The sequence below is a fragment of the Eimeria mitis genome, genomic scaffold (genome assembly GCF_000499745.2).
Source record: "Eimeria mitis Houghton genomic scaffold, Emh_scaff52, whole genome shotgun sequence".
Lineage (NCBI taxonomy): Eukaryota > Apicomplexa > Conoidasida > Eucoccidiorida > Eimeriidae > Eimeria > Eimeria mitis.
The window spans coordinates 24847-47118 of record NW_013573491.1 but is presented as its reverse complement, the minus strand read 5'-3'; the positions used below and the strand labels follow the sequence as shown (position 1 = coordinate 47118).

Sequence of the window (22272 nt, the reverse complement as noted above, 5' to 3'; positions counted from 1 at the left end):
CGCTCTGCCCCTTTTCTTTCTCCCTAATTACTTTCATATTGCTGCAATTTAGAAGATTATCACGAATATAAGGATGGCTGGGAGCCGCTGCTAGCGGCTCGCAGCAGCTGCCACCACCACCCCACCCCGATAACCACCCCCCGGTTAAGGGTTAAGGGTTTAGGGTTTATGGTTTATCGAGGCGCGATGCCCCCTCTCTAAAGCAAAATGGCGCTGCAGGACTTCACAGTCGATCTTATTCAACAAGTTATTCCCTTTCGTTCTCCGAACCCCCTGGAGGACCCGCGAGAACACCGCCTGCGCCTGGTATGAACGTGAAGCCCTAAACAAATGGAAATACGAGTTTTGAAAGATCAACACATGAATTAAAGAGAAGCAGATATCAAGCATATACAAAGACAATATGGAGAAAAAGGGATATATGGGTCTACTCACCTGCGATTTCGCTTATCTTAGAAGCATGTTACGCAGCTGCTCGCAGAATTGCTTCTTTTACGTTGAATATTACCACATATGGAGCTAGTATTGAGAAGAGGAATTTTATCCAATCGGTGCAGCTGATGAGGCGCTCTGTTTTATATACAGGTTGAGAGACTAGGGGGTGGAACCTACGGCGATGTGTACCGTGCAGTAGAAGAACCCGACGAAGGCGGTGGGGGAGGCGAAACATTTGCCGTGAAATATTATGTAGACGAGACGCGAACCGTCACAGAAGATGGCCTGGGCTGTACAACCATCCGGGAGCTCTCTACAATTTCCGTAAGTTCAAATACACACGGTTGGAGTGTATGGACTGCTGGCGGGTTTTGTTTGGCTCGTTCGGCTGCCCCTGCTTTGCTTTATTTTACGCGTGTATTGTTGTAGTTCAGGTGTATGTACAGGTTCTTTTGTGAGTTAATACGACTGCTTCTGGTTTGCTTTCTTTCATGCCTTCAGTCATTCGGTTCCCACCCGAATTTGGTTCGCATGCGTTACCTCTTTATCGATCAGCTTCCTCGTCTGGTCGAGAGCATCAACCAGCAGCGGATACAGTGGGCGCGGCAGCAGCATGCAGCAGCGGACCCTGAGAACCAGGAGCAGTTGCGGCGGGAGCTGCAGCAGCAGCTGCAGCAGGAGGAGCTAAAGCAGACACAGGTCTTCGTCTTTGCTGCTTACGAGCTCTGTGAGGGGGGAGATTTAAAGAAACTTCTCGCGAAGAAAAGAGAAGCAAAACCTTCCCCGAGCGTCTCTCCTGAATGGGGCCTCCCCCTGAAGCACGCCAAACTTCTTGCATTTCAGCTTCTGAACGGGCTGGCGTTTCTGCATAATGAAAAGGTAACAAAAAACGAATAAACAAGCTGCAGCTCGATATCCTTGCTTTCGCGACAAACAAAAAGGTAGACAAACTGTAGCTCTTTATGGTTTCTTCTGCTGTAAAGAACAAAACGAACGGTAACCCTGTTCGTTGCAACGAACATGAGCTGCCGTTTGTTTTGCTCCTGTGGTTTACTCTTGTTTCTTCCTTCTGTAACAACTGATAAAGCGCAAAAACAGCAGCTGCTGATGGCTTTTTCTGTTTCACTACGGCTTTATAATTCGTGTTTACTACGTTGCACCTATAATGGCTTTTGAGCACAGCTCTTTCCTTCATTCCCATCCGCTAAACCCCTTAGTTTGGCTGCTCTCCTCTTGTGCTTAAATTTAATTCAACTTATAACAAATTATGTTTTTTTTATAACAAATTAAATGCTGCCATTGCCATCGTCCTCAAGCTCGTGTTGATTGCAGCCTTATTATCCGTGAAAGAATGCCAATAGGCATATAATAGCTCTTCAATAGTATTATTGCTGTCATTACTATCATTACTATGTTAAATTAATCATTTAAATTATTATATTCAGGTTATTATAGTTGCGTTGTGATTTGCTTCTTTTGTGTTTGTGCAGCTGTGCCACCGCGACCTGAAACCCGACAATTTGATGTTAACTTCAGAAAGCGAAAATTGTGTTCTTAAGATCGGAGATTTGGGGCTTTGCCGAAGTTTTAGGGCAAACGCCGGTATATGAATTTGTTGTTTGTTTCTTTTAACTTTATATTTATGCTTATCGTCATGTTCATCTCTGTATCTTTATTGTCGAATCTGAGCTGTGCAGGCGTGCTGCTGCATACTTGCGTTTCTTGTTTATGTTGGTTGTGTTTGCCTACGAGTTTCAGGGCAATCGCCAGTATATACATATGCTTTTGCTTGTTTCTGTATCTAGTGTATGTTTATGTTTGTGTGCTGTCCCACCTATATAGCTGGCGCTTTATCTTTACCGATAGCTGATCGTTTCAGTGCAAAAACGAATATATAGACCTGGTGTTGCATGCTTGGGTGTAACCTGAATTGTCTAGGTATCCTGCTGCATGCTTTTTGCTTCTTTATGCATACCTTTTATTTGGATACGCATACATGTGTTCTTTTGTGTTTGTTTATGTTTGTTATGTTTATATTAATGTATATCTTCATGCTTATCTTCTATTGTGAGCTATATAAATGTGTTGCTGCACCATGCCTTCATCGTCGCACTTGCATCAAATGTATTTCCTGTGGTGGCTTATGGTTTGTCTTCCAGTCTGTTTATTTCTGTGTACATGATGCGTGTTTGTGTGCATACAAGTGGTTGTGAGTGTTTGCATGTCTCTGCGGTTGAATTTTCTTGCCTGTGTTTTATTTTGTGTTTTCGTTTTTTTCTTGTGTGCGTGCTGTCCTTTTTACCTCGGCCTTCATGTTAACCGGTGCGTGTTGGGGCGTATATACACCTGTGCGCATGTGTGTCTGTTGGTTCTCTTTGCTGCGGCTTTCAGGCGAAATAACTCCAACTGTCTGCACAATTTACTACCGCCCTCTGGAGGTTCTGCTGGGGAGAATGAAAATCGGCAACGGCTGCACTGAGGTGATTCCCTTATTNTGATGTTTGTATTGCTTTGCTGCGTTTTTGGATTCTTCCGTCGTTTTCGTTTCCGTTTGTTCCTTTTCTGCTGCTTAACGGTGCTCACAACACCAAATGGAAACTGCACATACACTACACTGCTGGTAGCCAGGGGTACCGGCGCTTCAGCGTCTTGCTTTGGGGATTTAGGGTTTGTTGTTCGGAAGCTAAGCGCTTGTCATTTAGGGTCTCGGGGCTAGGGTTTCGGGTTTCGAGTTTAGGGTTTAGGGTTTGTGCAGGACCAAGGTACGCACTACGGCCTCGCGTCGGTCATATGGTTTTAGGGTTTAGGGTTGAGGGTTTGTGCAGGAGCAAGGCACGCACTACGGCCTCGGTGCGGACATTTGGGGGGCCGGCTGCATTATAGCGGAGATGTTTCGGGGTATTCCGCTTTTTAAAGGGACGCAGGAATTTGAAGTTTTGATCCGCGTAACGAAAATACTCGGCACCCCAACGGAGGCAGAATGGACGAACTGCACCGCGTAAGCAAACAACGAAGACAACGCACAAATCAAACGATCCCGATACAACGATCCCGATCCAATGATTTAGGCGATCCCGATCAATCGATCCCGATACTGCGATCCTGATCCCGATCCCGCGGCGGCTCATGGATCGCGATCGGGCGATGCAATGATCCGTGTCGGTGTGTTGTGTGCGGTTTCGGTTTTTTTGTGTTTTTGTTTCTGTAGGTTGCAGCACTACCCATTTGGGAATCGAGGAGAAAGTCATTTCTTCAGTGAACACGATAAGCGTTCAAATTTGAATGCAGTTCTTTTTGGTAAATTAGATTTAGATGGACTCGATCTTCTCGCAAGGATGTTGGATTACAACCCCCATACACGCATTTCAGCTCAAGAAGCACTCAGCCATCAGTGGTGAGGCATCCACAAACCCTAAACCCTAAACCCCCTCTGTCGGGTGTTCTGATTTCTAGAGCTTTCTTCTCTTTCAGTTCGCCTCGCCGGCCAACTGCGTAGCGCATGTACACCAATGCTGTAGTGTTCCTGCGCTGCAACTTTGTTCTGCATTGCCGCTACTGCTGCTGCTGCTGCTGCTGCTGTAGGTTTACGGACGTGGCGTTTGGGCAGTTGGACGGCTTGGGTGTATACAACTGGTTTGTAGATGTGCTGAAGTTTCGGCTGGGGGAGAAGACATACGCTGCAATGGAAGCACACACGCCGGGGTGTCTATGCACCTCAAAGCTGTCTCATATTTTGTGTCAGCGCGGCTATAGGGGAGCTGTCGTCCAGCGGATCGACAGAGTCTTCGCTGAAGTTGGGGGCTTCCAGGAACCCGAACAAAGCCAACACTGGAAACAAGGTGCCTCCTCCCGCTGCTCCTGTAGCTGCTGCTGCTGCTGCTAGTGGTCCTGCAGCAGCTGCTGCTGGCTCCCTGCTGTGGCTGTTACGGCTGGTGCTACTGCTGCTGCTGCTGCTGCTAGACATAGGTTTGCAGTTGCTGCTGTTGCTTTTGCTCTGCTTTGTGCTGCTGCTGTTGCGTTCCATGCGGCTGTTTCTGTGTTATGTGCTGGTGCTGCCGCTGGGTCACTAGTTTGTCTCCACTTGCTTGTTGCTTTGTGTTCTGCCTGTTTTCCTGCTGCGCTGCAGTTGTTGCTGCTGAGAGGCTTGCGAAGGCCAGGAGGGACCGCAAGCAGGCAAAAGATGTACAACAAAAACCTGTCGCTGCTGCTACTGCTTCTGCAGCAGCAGCAGCAGCTGCTGCTGCAGCTGCAGCCGCGGATCAGGAAAATGCACCTAGCCGCACAAACCTTCGATGTTGCCCCTACCCTACAGTGAAGGGAACATCCCTAAGCCACGCTGCTGTTGCTCCGTCTGAAGGCCCAGTAAGACGCGGAACACACTGGCACAGCGCAGCAGCAGAGGCAAGCGCTGGTAGAAGCAGCAGCAGCAACAACTGCAGCAACAACAGCAGCAGCAACAGCTGCAACACCAGCAGCAGCAGCAACAGTTGCGGCAACAGCAGCAGCAGCAGCAACAACAACAGCAGCTGCTGCAACAACAGCAGCGGTAATGACAGCAGCAGCGGCAAGCCGTTGTCTGGCGGCGCTGGTCGTCTGGGCATTGCCTCTCTGCTGCTGTCGAATGTGCCTCTGATGGGGGGCTGCGCACCTGGTGGGGGGCTGAGGCCTCTGAAGGGTGTTTCTACTGCTGCTCCTGCTGCTGCAGCAGCACCGTTACCTGCAGAGACAGCTGTCCCTTCCCACGATTTGGGGGATTCTGCTGCTGCTTCTGCTGCTGCTGGTCATGACAACAACAGACACTGCAGCAACGCTCTTTAGGGCAAAGTAATGTCTTCGTACATACACATAGCGAGAGGCGCTGCTGGGGATGCTGCTGCTGCTTGTTACAACTAATGCTGCTGTTGCTGCTGCTGCTACCACGGATGCTGCTGCCGACTTGCTGCCTAGTCGTTGTGTTCCTCTTGGGGAATTGCATATCTGTGCCTAGTAATAATAGCCGATAATAATAATCGCAGTAACAACAACATCGTTCTTTTATTACTACAATTATACATATCCTTTGCTTATGGTTTAGGGTGTGTGCGTGCGTTTGTTTGTGTCGATGCTTCTGTTTCGTTGGCTGATGTTGGTGAAGGCCTTAAATGTGTTCGTTTAGGGAGTTAGTTAGTATTGCGTTCCTATATATCTACATATTATATACATATATATATAATCATATTTAGCTGGGGGCTTCTGCAAATGTTTGCCGCGTGCACTATTCATCGACTAAATACGAAAATGAATGTCCTCTGCTCTCCTGAGCAGCCAAGAGCAGACAGTCCAGGGGGCCTCCCCGGGCCTCCCCGGGGATGGCTAGCTAGCTAGCCAGCTAGAAGCCCGGTCTCCATGCCAAATACTTGGTGGGCTGGGCTGCTAGTTAGCTGGCCGTAAAGCCGTGCACTTGGCTAGCTAGGGACCCGGAAGGGTGGATAGCTAGCTGACCCTGTGCGCGGCTAGCTACCTACTAGTTCGCTAGTCTGGTCTTTGTTTGGGGTTTATTCTGGGGTTTGTCTTGGGGTTGTTCCTGCAATTAATAATATGTTTATAGATGAAGAGACACGAGAAGAGGAGCAGGAAAGAAGAAACAGCAAACAGCTCCTCCAGTGCGTACGAGGACCGCAGCCTATGCAGCAGCCTCAGCAACAAATACGGGCTTGCTGCCTCCCCTCGAGCAGCAGCAGCAACTCCTGCTGCTTCGGCTAGCTGCTGCAGCAGCCGCGGAGGAGACAGAGACAGACAAAAGCTAACATATAGCACCACAGGCAGCCAGAGATACTGCAAACAACACACAAACAACCAAACAAATAAATAATGATATAAAATAGACAGAAGAGTAAACAAACCAACAAACAAATAATGTGTATGCTACACACATAAGCAAACGACGCTAAACAAACAGACACACAGGAGACAGAAGCAATCCACAAGACAAGCAGACGGAGATCTACACAAACAGAGAAAGAACCAACAAACAGAGGGAGGGACAAGCAAAAAAAAACAGAGGCAAACAAACAGAACTAGAAAACAGAGACAAACAAAACAGAGACAAACACAAACAGCTTGCTGCTACTATTGACGTAAATATTAATTATTTATTGTTTATTTCTTTTACTACTACTACAATTATTATAGCTATTTTTTATTATTGCCATTATTATCATTTATTAATATTATTAGTGTTACTATTTTTACTTATTCTTTTTGAACAGGAGACCCTTACCAGCAACGAACGAACGTGCAGTCTGAGGCGGGCTGCAATCAACTCGAGACAAAGAAGAGAAAAACAAATAATTTGAATTCCTAGGGGAGGAGCGAAATATAATGACTGGAAAAAAACAAACGCAAGCTGCACATACACCCCAACTCTTGCTCCCCTGCTTCCGTTTCATGCGTCCGCCTCCGCTTCCCCTCCAACAGCAGCAGCAGCAATCGCAGCAGCTGCTGCTCAAGCAGCAGCAACAGCAGCAGCTGCTGCTCAAGCAGCAGCAGCTGCTGCGCGCTGCCTAGTTGACTGCTGCAGCGGTTGAAACTTTTATCTGCGTTTACCCTAAACCCTAACCCTTGAACCGTAAACCCTAACCTTGAACCGTAAACCCTAAACCCTAGTTCTTCTATCGCTTACAGCAGCAAAAAAGCAAAGGCCAGGAACAAACCGCGGCAGGTGCTCCCGAGACATCAGACTTATCAGGAGCCTGCACACAAACCCTAAACCCTAAACCCTAGACCCTTCACCTGGGCCCTGAATGCCATGGTTCACGGCAGACATAGCTCCCCGCTAAACCCTAAACCCTACCACCGCGGCTCACCGAGAAGACTGGTAAATGCAGAATGCGTCAGAAACGAGGAGTACACAGAATCCTATGGAGAGCTGCTGCTGCAGCAGCAACATCACTTGCTGCTGCTGCGGCTGCGGCACGAAGAAGCTGCTGCAACGCTGGGCTGCTGCTGCTGCTGTAGCAGACAACCAACCCCCAACAAAAGGCAGCATCTCTAACCCCTCAAAGACAGACAAAACAAAAAATGTAGGATAAAGCGCTCGCAACAGCAGCAGACCAGGGATGACCAGAAAATTCAACTCGTCCACCTGCAATCACAAACCCTAAACCCTAAACCCTAAACCGTAAGCACTAGGGCACGCACTAAACCCTAAACCCTGGACCATAAACCCCTCACGGAGAATGTTCCTGGCCCATCTAAGCATTCTAAACACCTTGAAGTCTAGGCCCTAAACCCTAAACCCTAAACCCTAACCCCTCACGGAGAATGTTCCTGGCCCGTCTAAATCGGCGGATAGCATCGTTCTCCCCACAATGGGGTGGGCCCATGTAGCGGTGAAGAAAGGAAGCTGAGCCAAGACAATGAAGGAGAGTTGAAAGAGGCTGGGGTGTATGTCCAGCTGGGAGATCGCTTGGAAGCAAACCCTAAACCCTGAACCCCCACCCGGCAGTAGAGCCCTCAACAACGGAATATGTCGCAGGAAAGCCAAAGACACACAGGCCTGCTGCTGCCCTGCTGCTGCGGATTCTGCTGCCGTTGATACACGCCCACACAACATATGCAAGATGATGAGAGCAGCAAACGAAGAAGAAATAGAATCACTCGAGTGATCAAAGAAATCCCCGCCGGCGCTGCACAAGCCCAAACGGCGAGCCTGAAACCACAAACCGTAAAACCTAAACCCTCAACCCTAAGCCCCGATAGCGCTGTGCAGTCCCAAAGGGTCAGCCTAAACCCTAAACCCTAAATCACAATCCCCTAGAGTGGCGTTCATGCGCCCAAAACTTAAATCTCCCAAGTGGAGCCCATCCCCTGAACCCTAAACCCTAAACCCTAGACCCTAGGCTCACTTGTTTCCCGTCTAGGTTGTCTAGGAGCGCATAGAGGATCCAGAAGAAGGCCGAAGCTGCGAGCCTCGTGGTGCTATCTGGGGCATGGGGAGTGCAGCAGCAGAAAGCAGCAGCAGCAGCACAAGCCAAACCCAAGAAGGAAACAAGGTCAGGATGAACCCAGCGAGGCAACCGCTGACAGATGCGGTCACAGACAGGGGATACAGCCCACTGATAAAAAGCCGTGCCCGTGGGAACATTTCCGCCGCAACCGCTGCTGCTGCTGCCGCCACTGCTGCTGGTGCTGCAGGCGTTGCTGGAATTGCTGCTGCTGCTCTTCACGCGTGAACGCGTGACCGGTCCACAGGACTCTGCCATTCTCGCGGGTGTATCGACAGATCCCTGCCCCAAGCAAATGCTAAATCTAAAACCCCAAATCCTAAATCCTAAACCCTAAGCCTTGCAGGCAGCCTAGACATATCATAATGAGGCCGCACGGCTGGCAGCAACAGCAGCAGCAGCATGCTGCTGCTGCTGATGGAGCTGCTACACAGGAACCTCGGGATGCTGAGATTTCCACGCCAAACCCTAAATACTAAACCGTAAGCCTTTTCTCCTAAACCCTGAAAACCCTAAACCCTAATCCCTCACACGCGAGACACCGCGGCCTGCGTCGGCGGCCCGCTTGCGCGTGAACAGCTACTGGTGAGGGTTTATACGGATTAGGGTTTAGCTTTTAGGGTTTCAGTTTAATATAATTTTTTTAATTTACAGTGTAACCCATAAATACACTCGATGGTCCCTGCATATGCGTTTCTCAGCCCTCCATGCCCACGGGGCTGCGGCTGTGGGGCTAAACCCGAAACCTTAAACCCTAGCCCCCGAACCTTACACACTCAGCTTTAAACGCTTTAGGAGAGGAAATTAGTGCTTCAACTGTTGGCGTGAATCGTTCTATGCCTAACGCTCATACGTACGGCTGCTGCTGCCCGCCACAGCTCTACGTAAACTTGAATAGCCCTAGGCTTCAACGCGGGGACCGCTCGGTTTGTGTACAAGACGTGTTGGAATGGCGGGAAAGCTTTTAATTTTCAAGATATTCTGGTAATGCATGTTTTTTAAATTGTTACCTATGACACAAAATTCAATTATTTCAATACACGGACTCGAGCTCGATAGAAATGCCTAGAAAAACCGCTAGGTCGCTAGAAACCAGTACCATGGCATGCCCGGTGACTCCCTTCATCAAGAAACCTGAAAGCTAGACCCAGAAATTAAAAGGGAAAACACTTATTATGAATCGCTGTCCAAGGTCTGCTGCTAGTTCATCAGATAGACCGTATTCTTCAGGCAGCAGCGCCCGCGGTCAGTCACCGGTTACTGGGATTCCTGTTGCAGCGCCCATCGTCAGTAGACCCTTGGCGCTACTCTATGTTCAGCAGGATTTCCTGCGGTTCGAATTCATATAATACATGATGCTGTTCATCTTAGTATTGTTTACTAATATTGCTGCTTTCTCTTGAAGACGTTTCGTACAGGCACCCAATTGTGATGTACTGCACTGCGTACACTGTGGAGAGCAGCAGCATCTGTGTAGCGGTTCTTTTCTCTATGAGGGTATTCTTTATTTCCATTACCTACAGCACAATATAACTCGTAATAACAGATGTTTCAGGCAGCAATAACTGCAACGGACCCTTTGCATACACACAACTCGCACTCTCACACCCGGTATGCGGGCTTTTCTTGCAGCGGCTCTAGCCGCTGTTTCTTCTGTTGCTGCTGAATTATCTTTTATTCTCCATCTCTCTTCACTGTTACTCATTTGATTATGATTTGATGCAATAGGCATTGTGAGGTGAGCGCACACCCGACGGCTCCATACAGTATCATATTTCTAGGTTAGGAGATTAATTAAACTTTACTTACACTTGATTTCTCTGCATCTGTCACTAAATACAGGGATAAAAATGTTTTGTCTTTTGGTCGTTTTTGCTGGTGGTTAAATACAATGAAGACGCAAATAACAGACTTGCTGCTGAGGTTTATACGGGGACGAGAAAATCTAGACGATACCTGATGGGGATTTTTATACACACCGTATGTATATAGATTTGTACAGATAATATGATAATAAGCATACTTATACATGTATGTATCTATCTGTTTACATATATACATGATATATATGAAGATGCGTGCAATATATATGCATACATGTATACATTTCCATTAAAAATATATATATGTATTATTTACAGTTGCCTTATTCTAATTACACGGCTATTTTCCACTACCATATATGTTGTATATTATATCTCCGTTGTTTTATATATAACTTAATTATTACTATTATTTCTACTATTATTATTACCCCCATAAACACCGTAATCAGAGACCCGCGACGTCGCGACACTCCAGCAGGACCTCGGGGGCCTGACATTCACATGTTAGGGTTTAGGGTTTAGGATTTAGGGTTTTGGTGTTTAGTGTGTCAGGAGGCAAAACCCTTGATAAAAAAAACCAACACTACCGATCCGGTGGTTTAGGGTTGCTCGCAGATGAGCATCATATTGCTGTTGATGGTTCAGGGTGTAGGGTTTAGGGTTTAGAGCTTAGTTTCCGGGGCTTAATTTACTATTATATTTGCTCTACGTATACGAGTCATCGGGAGCCGCAAACGGGATCCCCCCTGGGGCCCCGAGGGGCCCCCTGGGGGGCCCCCTTGGGGGCCCCTCCTGCGTTTTGTTTCTTCCTGGTGGTACGGATGCAGTGGAAACCGAAGGTGAACTGCGGTGAAATATAATGCAAATAGTTTCTGTTTTAGAAATAAAATGAGAATTATTATTCTTTTACGTGTACATACACCTCAACTCTAATTTTTCACGGTGGGGATTTGCATGCTGGTTGGGCCCTCGGGCTTTCTGTGTTGCAGCTCATTCTTTTTCGCCCTTTGTTTGCTCTAGCAGCTCAAATACTCAAATAAGCTGCAGCATCAGCATCAGTAGCAACCGCAGAAGAAACCGAAGGAGCGGCAGCTGTAGCAGCAGCAGCAGCAGCAACGCCAGTAGCAGCAGCGGCGACGGCGAACAAGGGAAAGTTTCCTTTTTTTTCATTCTTCATTTGTCTGCACATGACGGCTGCCAACACTTTCTTTCTCCCCTTTTCTCGTCTTAGTTAAAAGGAAATGGCATTTTGTTTGTCTCGGCTCCGTCGTGTATCTGCTTCCCTCTCGGGCTGTACGTACAACTCGGTTGCGCCGCTGCTCCTCTCCATCCGGGTTTCTTCCTCTCCGTTAAACATTCACTCTGAAATCGCTCGGAATGTTGATCCTGCGCATGCAGTTTGCAGCAGCAAACCCCTAATTGCCCCCATCACGCCAGGTGTATGCACGCCTCAGCTCCCCCAGCCGGCAGTCGCTGACAAACTTGAATGCACCCCGACGGCCCAGAAGCGGAAACAGGAATATTTTAAAATCATAAACAAAGAAGGAATGAGCAAAAAGAAGTGCGGCATGTTCTGGGACTACTACCTTAACAAAAGGCAAAAAATCAGAAAAGCCAGACGCCGCATATAGCCTGCTGCGGTGTACGTACACCACAGGAGTGTACAGACACCTCAATGCAGACTCCGAACCCCAACAACATGGGTGTTCTTCTTTTTAAGGGTTTTGGGTTTAGCGGCCTAAATACACCCCAAGTGCGCCTCTGCACGGAGCGCACGGGCGGGTGAACCTCCCAAAGGAAAACTATGGAGCGACTCGCGAGTTTGCAGTTGTTCAGCTAGCTTGCTAGCTGGCTAGTAAGCTAGCTAGCCATTAAGCTAGCTAGTTATCCAGTCACTCAGCAAGCTAGCTAGCTAGCCGCTCAGCTAGTGCGTTGGCTAACAGCACCTATGTGCTGGACCAACTAAGTCATGCGGTGGCGTGGACGGCGTTTGGGGTCTAGCTCGCTGGCTAGCTTTCCAGTTAGCTAGCTAGCCAGTTGGCTAGACTGCCACTGAGCTAGCTGGCCATTCACTGAGCTAGCTAGCCATTCAGCTAGCTAGCCATTTAGCTATCTAGCCAGCTGGCTGGCTAGCTAAGGTTCATCTTTGAAAGTTGAATTTCTGGGATACTGCGAAGGACGGTGTCTGCAACTCCCCCAGGAGTTGTTGGGGGAAGAGAACATGGAGTTAGGGTTTAGAGATGCGGCGAAATTAGGGTTTAGGCTAGGGTTGATGTTAGGGTTTAGGCTGGGGTTGATGTTAGGGTTTGAGCTAGGGTTTAGGTTGATAGGAGGAGACTGCTGAGGTGGTTTGGCTGTCGTGTGGTAATACTTCGAATAACACACAAGAGAAACCCCAGAAATGAAAACAACAACCACCGTCACAGACATCTCGAGGCCCAGCCGGGTGTACAGACACCTCAATAGCCCCAGTACCTGAGCATACGCCCACAAAACCTAAACCCTAAACCATCGGCCTCAAGCGAGCACTAACCGGAAAGCCTAAACCCTCAACATCAACAGAATCGGCACGATCCGTTTCACTTCAAGACCGTCACGCTGAACCCCTCCCGAAACCCTAAACCCTAAACCCTCATCTTACCAGATGCTCGAAGCCCCCTCGAATGAGTGCAATTGTTGTTTGGAGGCCAACGGCAAGAAGCAGACCCCCAAGAGAAACAAGAAGGAAAAGGGAGGAGAAAGACAAAGCCAGATAAAAGCCAAGCAGTATCAAAGCAGCTCCCACCACCTGCATCCACAAACCCTAAACCCTAAACCCTAAACCCTCAGCCCGAGACGCAGCCTCGTGCTAAACCTCAAACCCTGCCACCCCCGACCCTAAACCCCAAACCCTAAACCCTAGACCCTACGACGGGAACGTAAGCCGCAACCGTAAAGTGTAAACCCTAAACCCTCCTTTATTTAGTCTTACATTGTAGAGGAGACCGAAGAAGTTGTTTCTGATTTGTTGTTCATATGTACTTTTCAACTCTGTTTGCATCCAGTGTGTTGAGACACGATGAACTAAAGTTGGAGATAAACGAACATTTGTTTTTATTGCTGCTGCCTCGGATAGAAGCAAATCCTCAGCACGACGCCGAGCCATAGCCGCAAAGCTCTGCCACATGTAGTACGACCCCGCCTCTTCCTGCAACAAACCATAAACCCTAAACCCTAAACCCTAAACCCTAAAGTCTAGACCCTAGAACCCTAAACCCGAAAAGACGAACCCTGAACCCCTATGGCATCAAGGAGAAACACGCCGAGCACACAACTTCAACCCTTCTCTTGGCACCCTCAAACCCTAAACCCTAAACCCTAAACCCTAAACCCACGGCTAGCTCTGTCTTCAGCTGGTCTAGAGGCCTGCTGCAGTTGCTTTTTATTGCTTCGAGGTTTGACTCCTCGAGCGCCGCTCCCATCTCATACAGCCGTTGCTCCATCGTCGAGGACACCTGCGCGGCAAACCCTGAACCCTAAACCCTAAACCCTAAACCCTTTCTGCCAGGGATTTCCGCCAAGGCTCCAGTCCGTTCAAGCAGGCACTACCACAGCAAGCCAGCGCACCGAACCCTAAACCCTAAACCCTAAACCCTAAACCTTACTTCTTTCCAGGGGTCTGAAGAAGAACAGTAAACCCTCGATAATTCCTCTCTGGCTTTTGCTTTTGCTTCTTCTACCTGCGACCCCAAAACCTCCTCCTCCACCGGCAATCCACCGTCCAGGGCTGTCAGCACTTCATGCCGAAACAACACCTCCCAACGCTCCGCAACCTCCTGCAGAACAAACCCTAAACCTTAAACCCTAAACCCTAGACCCTAAACTCTCAATAAACCCTAAACCGTCTCGCTGTGCGGAGGTGTCCCACTGTTCCACTGCACTATACCAGCAAGCCCAGCTCCCTCACCCCGTAACCCTCACCCCCAAAAACCTGACCCCGAAGCCGCAAACCCTAAACCCTCTACATGCCTGTGCTGTTTCTTTGCATTTAGAATTCCAGGTTTTGAGCGCCTGCGCCTCTAGTTTGGCTAAAGTTGCCGCCAGGTCAGTGGAGATGGCGGAATACAAATCGACGACATCCCGCAATCCCGAAACCTCCGATTCAAATAAAGTCCATGCTGAGGTGTACAGACACCTCAAACATACAACATATTCAATTACAAATAACAACGACCAAAAACGACAAACAAACGCAACACACAACAGTAACAAGCGGAAGAAAACAGCACAAAACAACAACAGACAAAAGCAATGAACAACAAAAACAACGAAAGAATGACAGCCAAGAGCAACAGCGGCAGCAACAGGAGTAGTCTTGCAGCAACACTATCCTCAGCAGGAGCAGCAGCAACAAGAGCATCAGCAAGAGCAGCAGCGACAGCAGCAGCAGCAACAACGTCGAGAAGGCTCACCCCCTTGCTGCCAGTCCAGCAGCAAACCCTTGAATTCATGCAGAGGCCGCAGCAAATCAACCGGTTGCTGCTGCAGTTGCTGCCGCAAAGAAGCTGCTGCTCGCTCTGCTGCAAGTTGCATGCGATCCGTTATGCTCCTCTAAACAAAAAACCACAAATAAATATGCATAAATATAAATACACACAAACAACAAACAAATATAAATAAATATACATAAACACAAACGAAATATAAGTACAAATAAATACAAATAAACACAAACAACAAATAAACACAAATAAATCAATACATACAACAAATAAATACAAACAAATAATAAATACGAATGACAAATAAACAGGAAACAACAGACACAAATAAGCTAAGGAAGAGATCCTCCAAAGAGCCGCCTGCAACCTCGAGGGTTTGGGCGAGGGTTTAGGGTTGTCAGCATGAGGGTTTAGAGTTTAGGGTTTATCATACGATATTGGCAGCGTGTAACTCGAGAAACAAGGCCTGAACATCTTCAAAATGCTGCTGCAGCTCGTGGTTGCATGCAGCAACAGAAGTGTAATCGCGGCCCTGCTGCTGCAACCGCTGCAGCAACGCCGCTCTGCTTTGCCTGTAAAGCCAATACAACATCCCAAACCCTAAACCCTAAACCCTAAAAGCTAAACAAACCACCCGCCTCAATTTCATCTTCCTTCTAATATCCCCGTATTTCTGCAGCAGCAGCGCGAAACTGCTAAACTGCACTGCCCCAAGCAGCAGCAGCAGCAGCAGCAACAGCAGCAACACCAGCAAGCGCAGCACTAGCAGCAACAAGTGCAGCAGTAGCGGCCGCAAGTACAACACTATACCAACAACTGCAGCAACAGCAACAGCAGCAACAGCAGCAGCAGCAGCAGCAGCAGCAGGATATGCTCTGACTGTTGTTGATAGTTGGAGAATTCTGCTAGGTCTTTGGGGGCCAGCGGCAATCGCTTCATCTGCTGCTCCTTCGCCTCCGTCAAGACGCTGCGCTGCGTCTCTGCTGCTGCCTTGCAGAAAGCTGCAACGATTTTGTTGGCTCTGCAACACCCAAACCCTAAACCCTAAACCCTAAACCCTAGGCCTTATGCTCTGAACCTCAGACCCAAAAACCCCTAAACTCAAGCTCCACGGTTTGGCCTGGGAATGCGAACAGAGGTTCAGCGTTTACGGCTTGCCGAGCCTCATACCCTAAACCCTAAACCCTAATTTGTGTTTCGAGGTGCTTGGGTTTACTTGTGTAGCGTTTTGTCTATGACATCGTCTAGCTCTCTGGTGAGTTGTTCCTGCTGCTTGGTGACTTCGTTGCGGTGTATGTACACCTCAGCAGCCACCTGCTGCTCCCACAGCGACAACGTTTTGCTGCGCAGTACAGCAGCAGCAGCAGCAACTTCTTCAGGCAGCAGCGGCAACTCGCGCCGAGTCAAATGCTCTACATCGCGAGCAAACAACAACACCAAATCGTTCTTCGCCATCGCGCTCTGATCAAACACACAAACCCTAAACCCTAAACCCTAAACCCTAATCACATATTCCTGTAGTGGTGAAGCGCCTCGTGAAATCATAAGCCCTAAACCCTAAACCCTACACTCTAATTTTTCACTCTGGTGGTGCTTGCACCCTCGACCCGAAAATCTAAACCCTAAACCCTAAACCCTAAACCCTAAACCCTAATTTCTTACTCGAATGGTGGAGAAGTGATTCATGAAGACCTGGACGTCTCCAAACATATTTGCATTTGCCGCTGCGACAAGAAAGCGGGTGAGCTCTGCGAGGTCCTTACCGGACATAAACATCTGCTGCTGCTGCGGCTTCTGCTGCTGCTGCTGCTGCTGCTGTTGCTGCTGTTGTTGCTGTTTCTGGTGCTGCTGGTGCTGCTGCAGCAGGGGCTCTCCTGCTGCTAGCTTGAGCTTGGGGTGTGCTGCAGCAGCAGCTAGCAACCGGCTCTTAAAGGCAGCAAAAGCTTTCGCGTATTCTTTGTCTTCGTCTTCAGGCCGCAGCAAATCCAAACGCTGCAGCAAATTGCCGTTCGATGTCGGCGCACGGAAAGCCTCGCACTCCACCTGGCCGTACAGAGACCTGTACACAAACCCTAAACCCTAAACCCTAAACCCTAAAGCCGATTCGCGCCACCACCCAGGAACTGGCATCAGAAGCGCACACGAAACGCCGCCCCCAAACCCTAAACCCTAAACCCTAGTCCCTAAACCCTAACCTGAGGGAGTTTTTGCTCTGCGTTTGCGGTTCGTTCGCTTCTACTGCCTGGGGTGAGGCCATCCACCGATTCGTGTCCAGCAGCGCCTCCAGCCACTGCTGCGCCGTCAGGCCCTCTAAGTCCTGTACAGACACCTCATACGCCTACCCAGATACCTAGCTACATAGCTAGCCAGCTAACTAGCTAGCTAGCTAGATAGCTACATAGCTAGCTAGATAGCCGAATTCTGACCCCCTAGCTAGCCACCTAGCTCGCTACACACCAACCTAGCTAGTGCCATACCTAGCCAGCTTGCTAGCTAGCTCCACACATACAGCTAGCTAGCAAGCTAACTAGTTAGCTAGCTCCATGCCTAGCAACCTCCATCGCTAGCTAGCTAGGTAGCTAGCTAGCTAGCTAGCTGGGTAGGTTTCAGAAGCAGACCTGGACAAAGTCCTGGACGACCCAAGAGAGACAGCAGGGACTCAAGAGAGAGAGCAGCGCCGAAGAACTGTCAGCAACTTGCTGCTGCTGCTGCTGCTGTTGCTGCTGCTGCTGCTGCTGCTCGGGCATGTCCCGAACAGAACTCGCGTGGGCTCTGAGGGAGAAGAGGTTTGCGTCTCTTGTTAAGTCCTCCAGCAGTTGCAGATCCTGAATGCACCCACCAAACCCTAAACCCTAAACCCTAAACCTTAGCCCCAGTCCCTTGACCTGAACAACATAGCCTAAACCCTAAACCCTAGCCCCTCTTTCGTCCTTCGCAGGACCTGGAGACAAGCTGTTTCGCCGCAGGAAGCCAATAACATGGAGGGATTAGGGTTTAGGGTTTGGTGTTTAGGGTTTAGGGCTTAGGGTTTAACCTGGGCATCAATCATTTTCATTGTCGTGAAGACGAGATGAGAAGACAGAAAGAATGCGATGCTGTACAGCAGCTGATCGTAGCTGCGGGTTACATTGGGGCCCCCAAACCCCTCACTATCTAGCAGCAGCACCTGCACCACAGCAGGTTCTGCTGCTGCTGCTGCTGCTGCTGCTGCTGAGTTTCCTGCAGGCTCTCCTGCTGTTTTTGTTGCTGCTCGTGCTGCTGCTGCTTCAACAGCAGCAGCAGCAGCAGCGTCTGGCAGCAACCGCCCTGTTTTTCTCTCTACATAGATTGGGTTTGAGTGGATGGAGAGGCCCAAGGAGCCAGGAGCCACAGTATAGCCAACCCCAAACCCTAAACCCTCATCAGCTGCTGTCTTTCCCCCAAACCCTCGCATCAAGCTATTCAACAAAAAACTCTTGCCAGAGTGAATTGGGCCTGCACATAACGCAGAATAAACCCTAAACCCTAAACCCTCAACACTGACAACCCTAACATATACACCCCCAAACCCTAAGCCCTCTATCCTGAATCAACAGCCGTAAACCCTAAACCCTAAACCCTAAACCCTACCCAGAGCTGCAATGACAGCTATAGGAGCGGGGATCTTTTCGAGTTCCGCCAGCGCCTCTTCGTTAATCCGGAACCCTGAAGACAAACCCTAAACCCTAAACCCTAAACCCTAGGCCCTAATATAAGCATAAACCCTAAAAACCGAACACCAAATTGTCGAGCTTTCTATGCCGTACTGCTTGATGCTGAACAGCGAAGCGTACTCGTCTGCGGGCCATCACAAACCCTAAACCCTAAACCCTAAACCCTAGCAGGTTACCGGTGTGGAGTTCATTTGGTATGACGATTTGCAGCGGCCTCCCTCCCTTCTTCTTGCTGCTGGGTTCTGCATGAGGGGCCTTCGTAGGCTCCTTCTGTTTGTGTTTCTGCTGTTTCTGCTGCTGCTGTTGCTGCTGCTTCTGCTTCTGCTGCTCTGCATCTGCTGCTGGCGCAGCAGCAGCCAGCAGCACCACCAGCACGATGCAGAGCAGCCAGAACCGCTTCGTGACAGAGGCCGGGCGGCGGGGCCCCGCCCGTGGTACGGCCATCTCTCGCTTACGAAAACCCCAGGCCCTAAACCCTAAACCCTAAACCCTAACTATAAACCCTAAACCCTAAACACCAACCCAGGGGGAGATTGGCGCGTGTCTGTGTGTGTAGTGTTGGTCTCGCGGTCAGTCCTGGAGAGCCTCGTCTAGATAATCATTTAATGCCTGATGTCTTCTGAGAATTGTGTTGCCGACTTTTGCAAAGTTGGGGTGTACGTACAGCTGAGTGGCGATGCGTTCTGCTGCAGGGCGGACCCAGGCCATCAGATCTTCTCTATTTCGAATGAATTCCCCTAATCTTTCCCCTAAATCAAATGGAATTACTTGTACAATCCAGACAGAGGCATAAAAGCGAGCAACAACAGCAGCAACGACCCCAGCAGCACCTCCTAGGGCCTCCATACTGGGCACCACAGCCCAACACCCCCTGAACCCTAAACCCTAAACCCTAAACTTTTAAGCTAATGCTATCATTAGTAATCAAATTTCAATAAGATCTTTACATGGATTTAACGAAGAAAACATTGGGTGGGCCTGGATGGTGTCTGCTGCTGCTCTTGCCGCTGCTGTTGCTGCTACTGCTGCTGCTGCTGCTGCTGCTGCTCCGGTTGCTGCTAAACCCTCGTTTTCTTTAGAAGGTTTTATTATTTAAGGCCCTAAACTCGAAACCCTAAACAACAAAACAAACCGTGGCAAACAATACCAAGCCATGTGGGGTGTAGAGCCGTAAACCCTAAACACTAGTGTTTGTGCTGCACCGCAGGTCCCTGTGCCTTCTTCACTGCAAACCGTAAACCCCTAAACCCTAAACCCTAACTAAACCCTAACGATGAAAAAACTCTGAAGGGGGTGCTCGGATCTTTTCCGGCGGCAGTAGCACCTAGAAGTACTATTTGTTGCAACTTCTGTAGTTTCATTGACCTTAGGGTATTAGGGTTTAGGGTTCTAGGGTTTTATAGGGTTTTATGGTGTTAGGGTTTAGGGGTGTCTTTGTCTGCTTGCTTGCTGCTTGTCTTTAGAGTTTACGAAGTACATACAGTGGGGAAAGCTAGATGCTCATCCCCCCGCCAAACCCTAAACCCTAAACCCTAAACCCTAAACCCTAAACCCTAACCACAGGCTGCCTACAAACGAACAAACGCCTAAAGACAAGTCGAGATAAAGACAATACAACTGAAACTGCGCCTGCTCATGCACTTGCTGGTGCTGCTGCTGCTGCTGCTGCACCTGTATCCGCTGCTGCAGCAGCGGCAGCAGCAACGACAGCAGTATCAGCAAGGGCGGGCAGATCACCAGCTGCTGCTTGCTGCCGCTCCCATCTATGTTTCATGTTGCTCTTGCTGCTGCTGCTGCTGCTGCACTAGCAGTTGCTGCTGCGGCTAATCTTGTTGCTGCTGTCGCTGTAGCAGCTTGAGTTTCCACTTAGGCACACTGTTGGCCGCTTCTGCTGCAGTTTGCTGCTGCTGCAGTTGGTCCTCAGACAGCATTGCCTCTGCTGAGAGCAGCATAACCTGCAGCCCGCCTCCTGCTTCTGTTGCTGCTGCTGCTGCTGCTGCTGCTGCTCTTGGGTTCTTCGATTCTCGCCGTGTGAACTCCCTGGGGCTTTGCTGGGTTTGCTGCTGTTCGGTGCTTTGGCCCTGCTGCTGCTGCTTGTTGCTCGCCTTCTGGCTGTTGCTTCTGCTTCTGCTGCTGCGGCTGCTGCTGCGCCGTCTGCTGCTGCTGCGGCTCCTGACTTGCAGCCTGGGAGGCGACGGCTCCCGCTCCTCAAGCACTGCAGCAGCAACACGACAGCTCGACATACAACTGCAGCAGCAGCAGCAGCAGCACTGCATTAGCAACGACAGCAGCACACGGAGCAGCAGCAGCAGCAGCAGTAGTAGCAAATACAGCAGCAGCAGCAGCAAAGGCAGCAGCAACAGACCTGTCTTGTGCTGCACAGGGCCACTGCCGAAGATCGCGTCCAGGTGGCTCGCCTCCTCTCCCGCAGCAACAGCCTGCGCAGTAGCAGCAGCAGCAAGTGCAGCAGCAGCAGCAAATGCAGCAGCAGTAGCCACAAATGCGGCAGCAACAAATACAGCAGCAACAGCACAAACTCTTTACTTCCGACGCAACGCAGACAGCAAGACAGCCTGCAGCAGCGCCGGCCAAGATGCCAGAAGTCAGCAGCAGCAGCAGCAGCAGCAGCAGCAACAGCGCGGGATACAACAGCAGCAGCACCAACCAGAGCCGCAGCAGCATGGGCGGCACAAAATGGTCAAGCTGTAGCAGCAGCAAGGGCAGCCACAGCAGCAGCAGGAGCAGCAACAGCAACACCAGCAGGGGTAGGAACATCAACACCAATAGCAGCAGCAGCAGCAGCAGCAACTGCAGCAGCAGCAACAGCACACCGTTTTCTTTGCATGTCGATGTCTGTCTATGAAGTCAGCAAAAGAAAATTCACTTTCGTCTTCTACCAAAGCGATTGCTGCTGCTCTCATGCTGCCCTCTGCCTGTACACCCCACACACGAAGGCCCTTGCTGCTGCTGCTTGTGCTGCTGCTGCTGCTTGTGCTGCTGCTGCTGCTTGTGTTGCTGCTGCTGCTTGTGTTGCTGCTGCTGCATGTGTTGCTGCTACTTGTGCAGCAGCAGCAACAGCGGAAACGGCACCAGCAGCAGAAGACTGCAGCATCGAACTGTGTAGCAGCAGCACCACCAACAAATGCAGCAGCAGCAGCAGCAGCAGCAGCAGAAGCAGCAGCAGAAGCAGCAACATACCGCAGCAGCAAAGTCATCTCTCCAGGTGGCTTTGCCTTTGGCTGCCTCTGCTGCTTCTTCATCGATGATCGTCTTCATCTTCCGCATACGCCTAAACAAAATCCTAAACCCTAAACCCTAAACCCTAAACCCCAAACCCTAAACCCCAAACCCAAAATCCTAAACCCTAAACCCCAAACACCAAAACTTTAGCTCTAAAAGCTAAGCCCTAAACTCTACACCCTAAACCCTAAAGCCTGAACGCTAGGCAAGAGGCGCTAAACCCTAAACCCTAAACCCCAAAACCTACACTCTGAACCATATACTCTACAGCCTAAACCCTAAACCCTAAACCCTAAACCCTAGAGGTCTGACCCTTCCTCAGCCGTCAGCGGTCTCCGTGAATCTCCACCGAGTTTTTCACCCCTCTCCTTTTGCTCCTGCAGCACAGACCCTAAACCCTAAACCCTAAACCATAAATCCTAGACAGTAAACCATTGGGAGGCATCTCTTCGCCCTTGTCAACACACCCTAAGCCCTAAACCCTAAACTCTAAACCCTAAACCCTAGCCTCACTTGCAGACGCCGTGCAACTTTTGCCTTCAAAGCAGCAGCAGGATCAGCAACGTCCATTGTGCCTTTGCTGCTGCTGCTGCTGCTACTGCTGCTGCTGCTA

The 22272-nt window shown here is 49.6% G+C and overlaps 4 protein-coding genes across 4 annotated transcripts in view; 1 reads left to right on the top strand and 3 right to left on the bottom strand.

Moving 5' to 3' along the window:
- Positions 1-207: 207 nt before the first annotated feature.
- EMH_0052240 (CMGC kinase, putative) lies at positions 208-5253 on the top strand (the record flags this gene model as incomplete). The annotated part of the gene is made up of 9 exons (XM_013500266.1): positions 208-306; positions 586-759; positions 937-1314; positions 1926-2037; positions 2827-2915; positions 3261-3433; positions 3644-3829; positions 4018-4274; positions 4562-5253. 9 exons carry the CDS (start codon positions 208-210, stop codon positions 5251-5253), a joined length of 2160 nt encoding a protein of 719 aa, XP_013355720.1.
- A 1816-nt stretch (positions 5254-7069) lies between these two features.
- Positions 7070-8678, bottom strand: EMH_0052130 (CDP-alcohol phosphatidyltransferase domain-containing protein, putative; the record flags this gene model as incomplete). The annotated part of the gene is made up of 4 exons (XM_013500265.1): positions 7070-7166; positions 7281-7558; positions 7733-8125; positions 8322-8678. 4 exons carry the CDS (start codon positions 8676-8678, stop codon positions 7070-7072), a joined length of 1125 nt encoding a protein of 374 aa, XP_013355719.1.
- Positions 8679-12878: 4200 nt separating this feature from the next.
- On the bottom strand, positions 12879-18863 carry EMH_0052020 (guanylate binding protein, putative; the record flags this gene model as incomplete). The annotated part of the gene is made up of 15 exons (XM_013500264.1): positions 12879-13034; positions 13218-13433; positions 13621-13740; positions 13891-14061; positions 14207-14403; positions 14698-14836; positions 15161-15299; positions 15608-15748; positions 15944-16188; positions 16390-16786; positions 16923-17044; positions 17346-17552; positions 17762-18201; positions 18337-18411; positions 18596-18863. 15 exons carry the CDS (start codon positions 18861-18863, stop codon positions 12879-12881), a joined length of 3033 nt encoding a protein of 1010 aa, XP_013355718.1.
- Positions 18864-20242: 1379 nt separating this feature from the next.
- EMH_0051910 (uncharacterized protein) overlaps positions 20243-22272 on the bottom strand; it is a gene marked incomplete at both ends in the record, with an annotated part of 2498 nt that continues 468 nt past the window's right edge. Inside the window, 6 exons of the mRNA XM_013500263.1 lie at positions 20243-20634; positions 20785-20857; positions 21251-21352; positions 21618-21708; positions 21972-22036; positions 22173-22272. Of these exons, the coding sequence (XP_013355717.1) occupies positions 20243-20634; positions 20785-20857; positions 21251-21352; positions 21618-21708; positions 21972-22036; positions 22173-22272 (823 nt within the window). The remainder of the gene's footprint in view (positions 20635-20784; positions 20858-21250; positions 21353-21617; positions 21709-21971; positions 22037-22172) is intronic.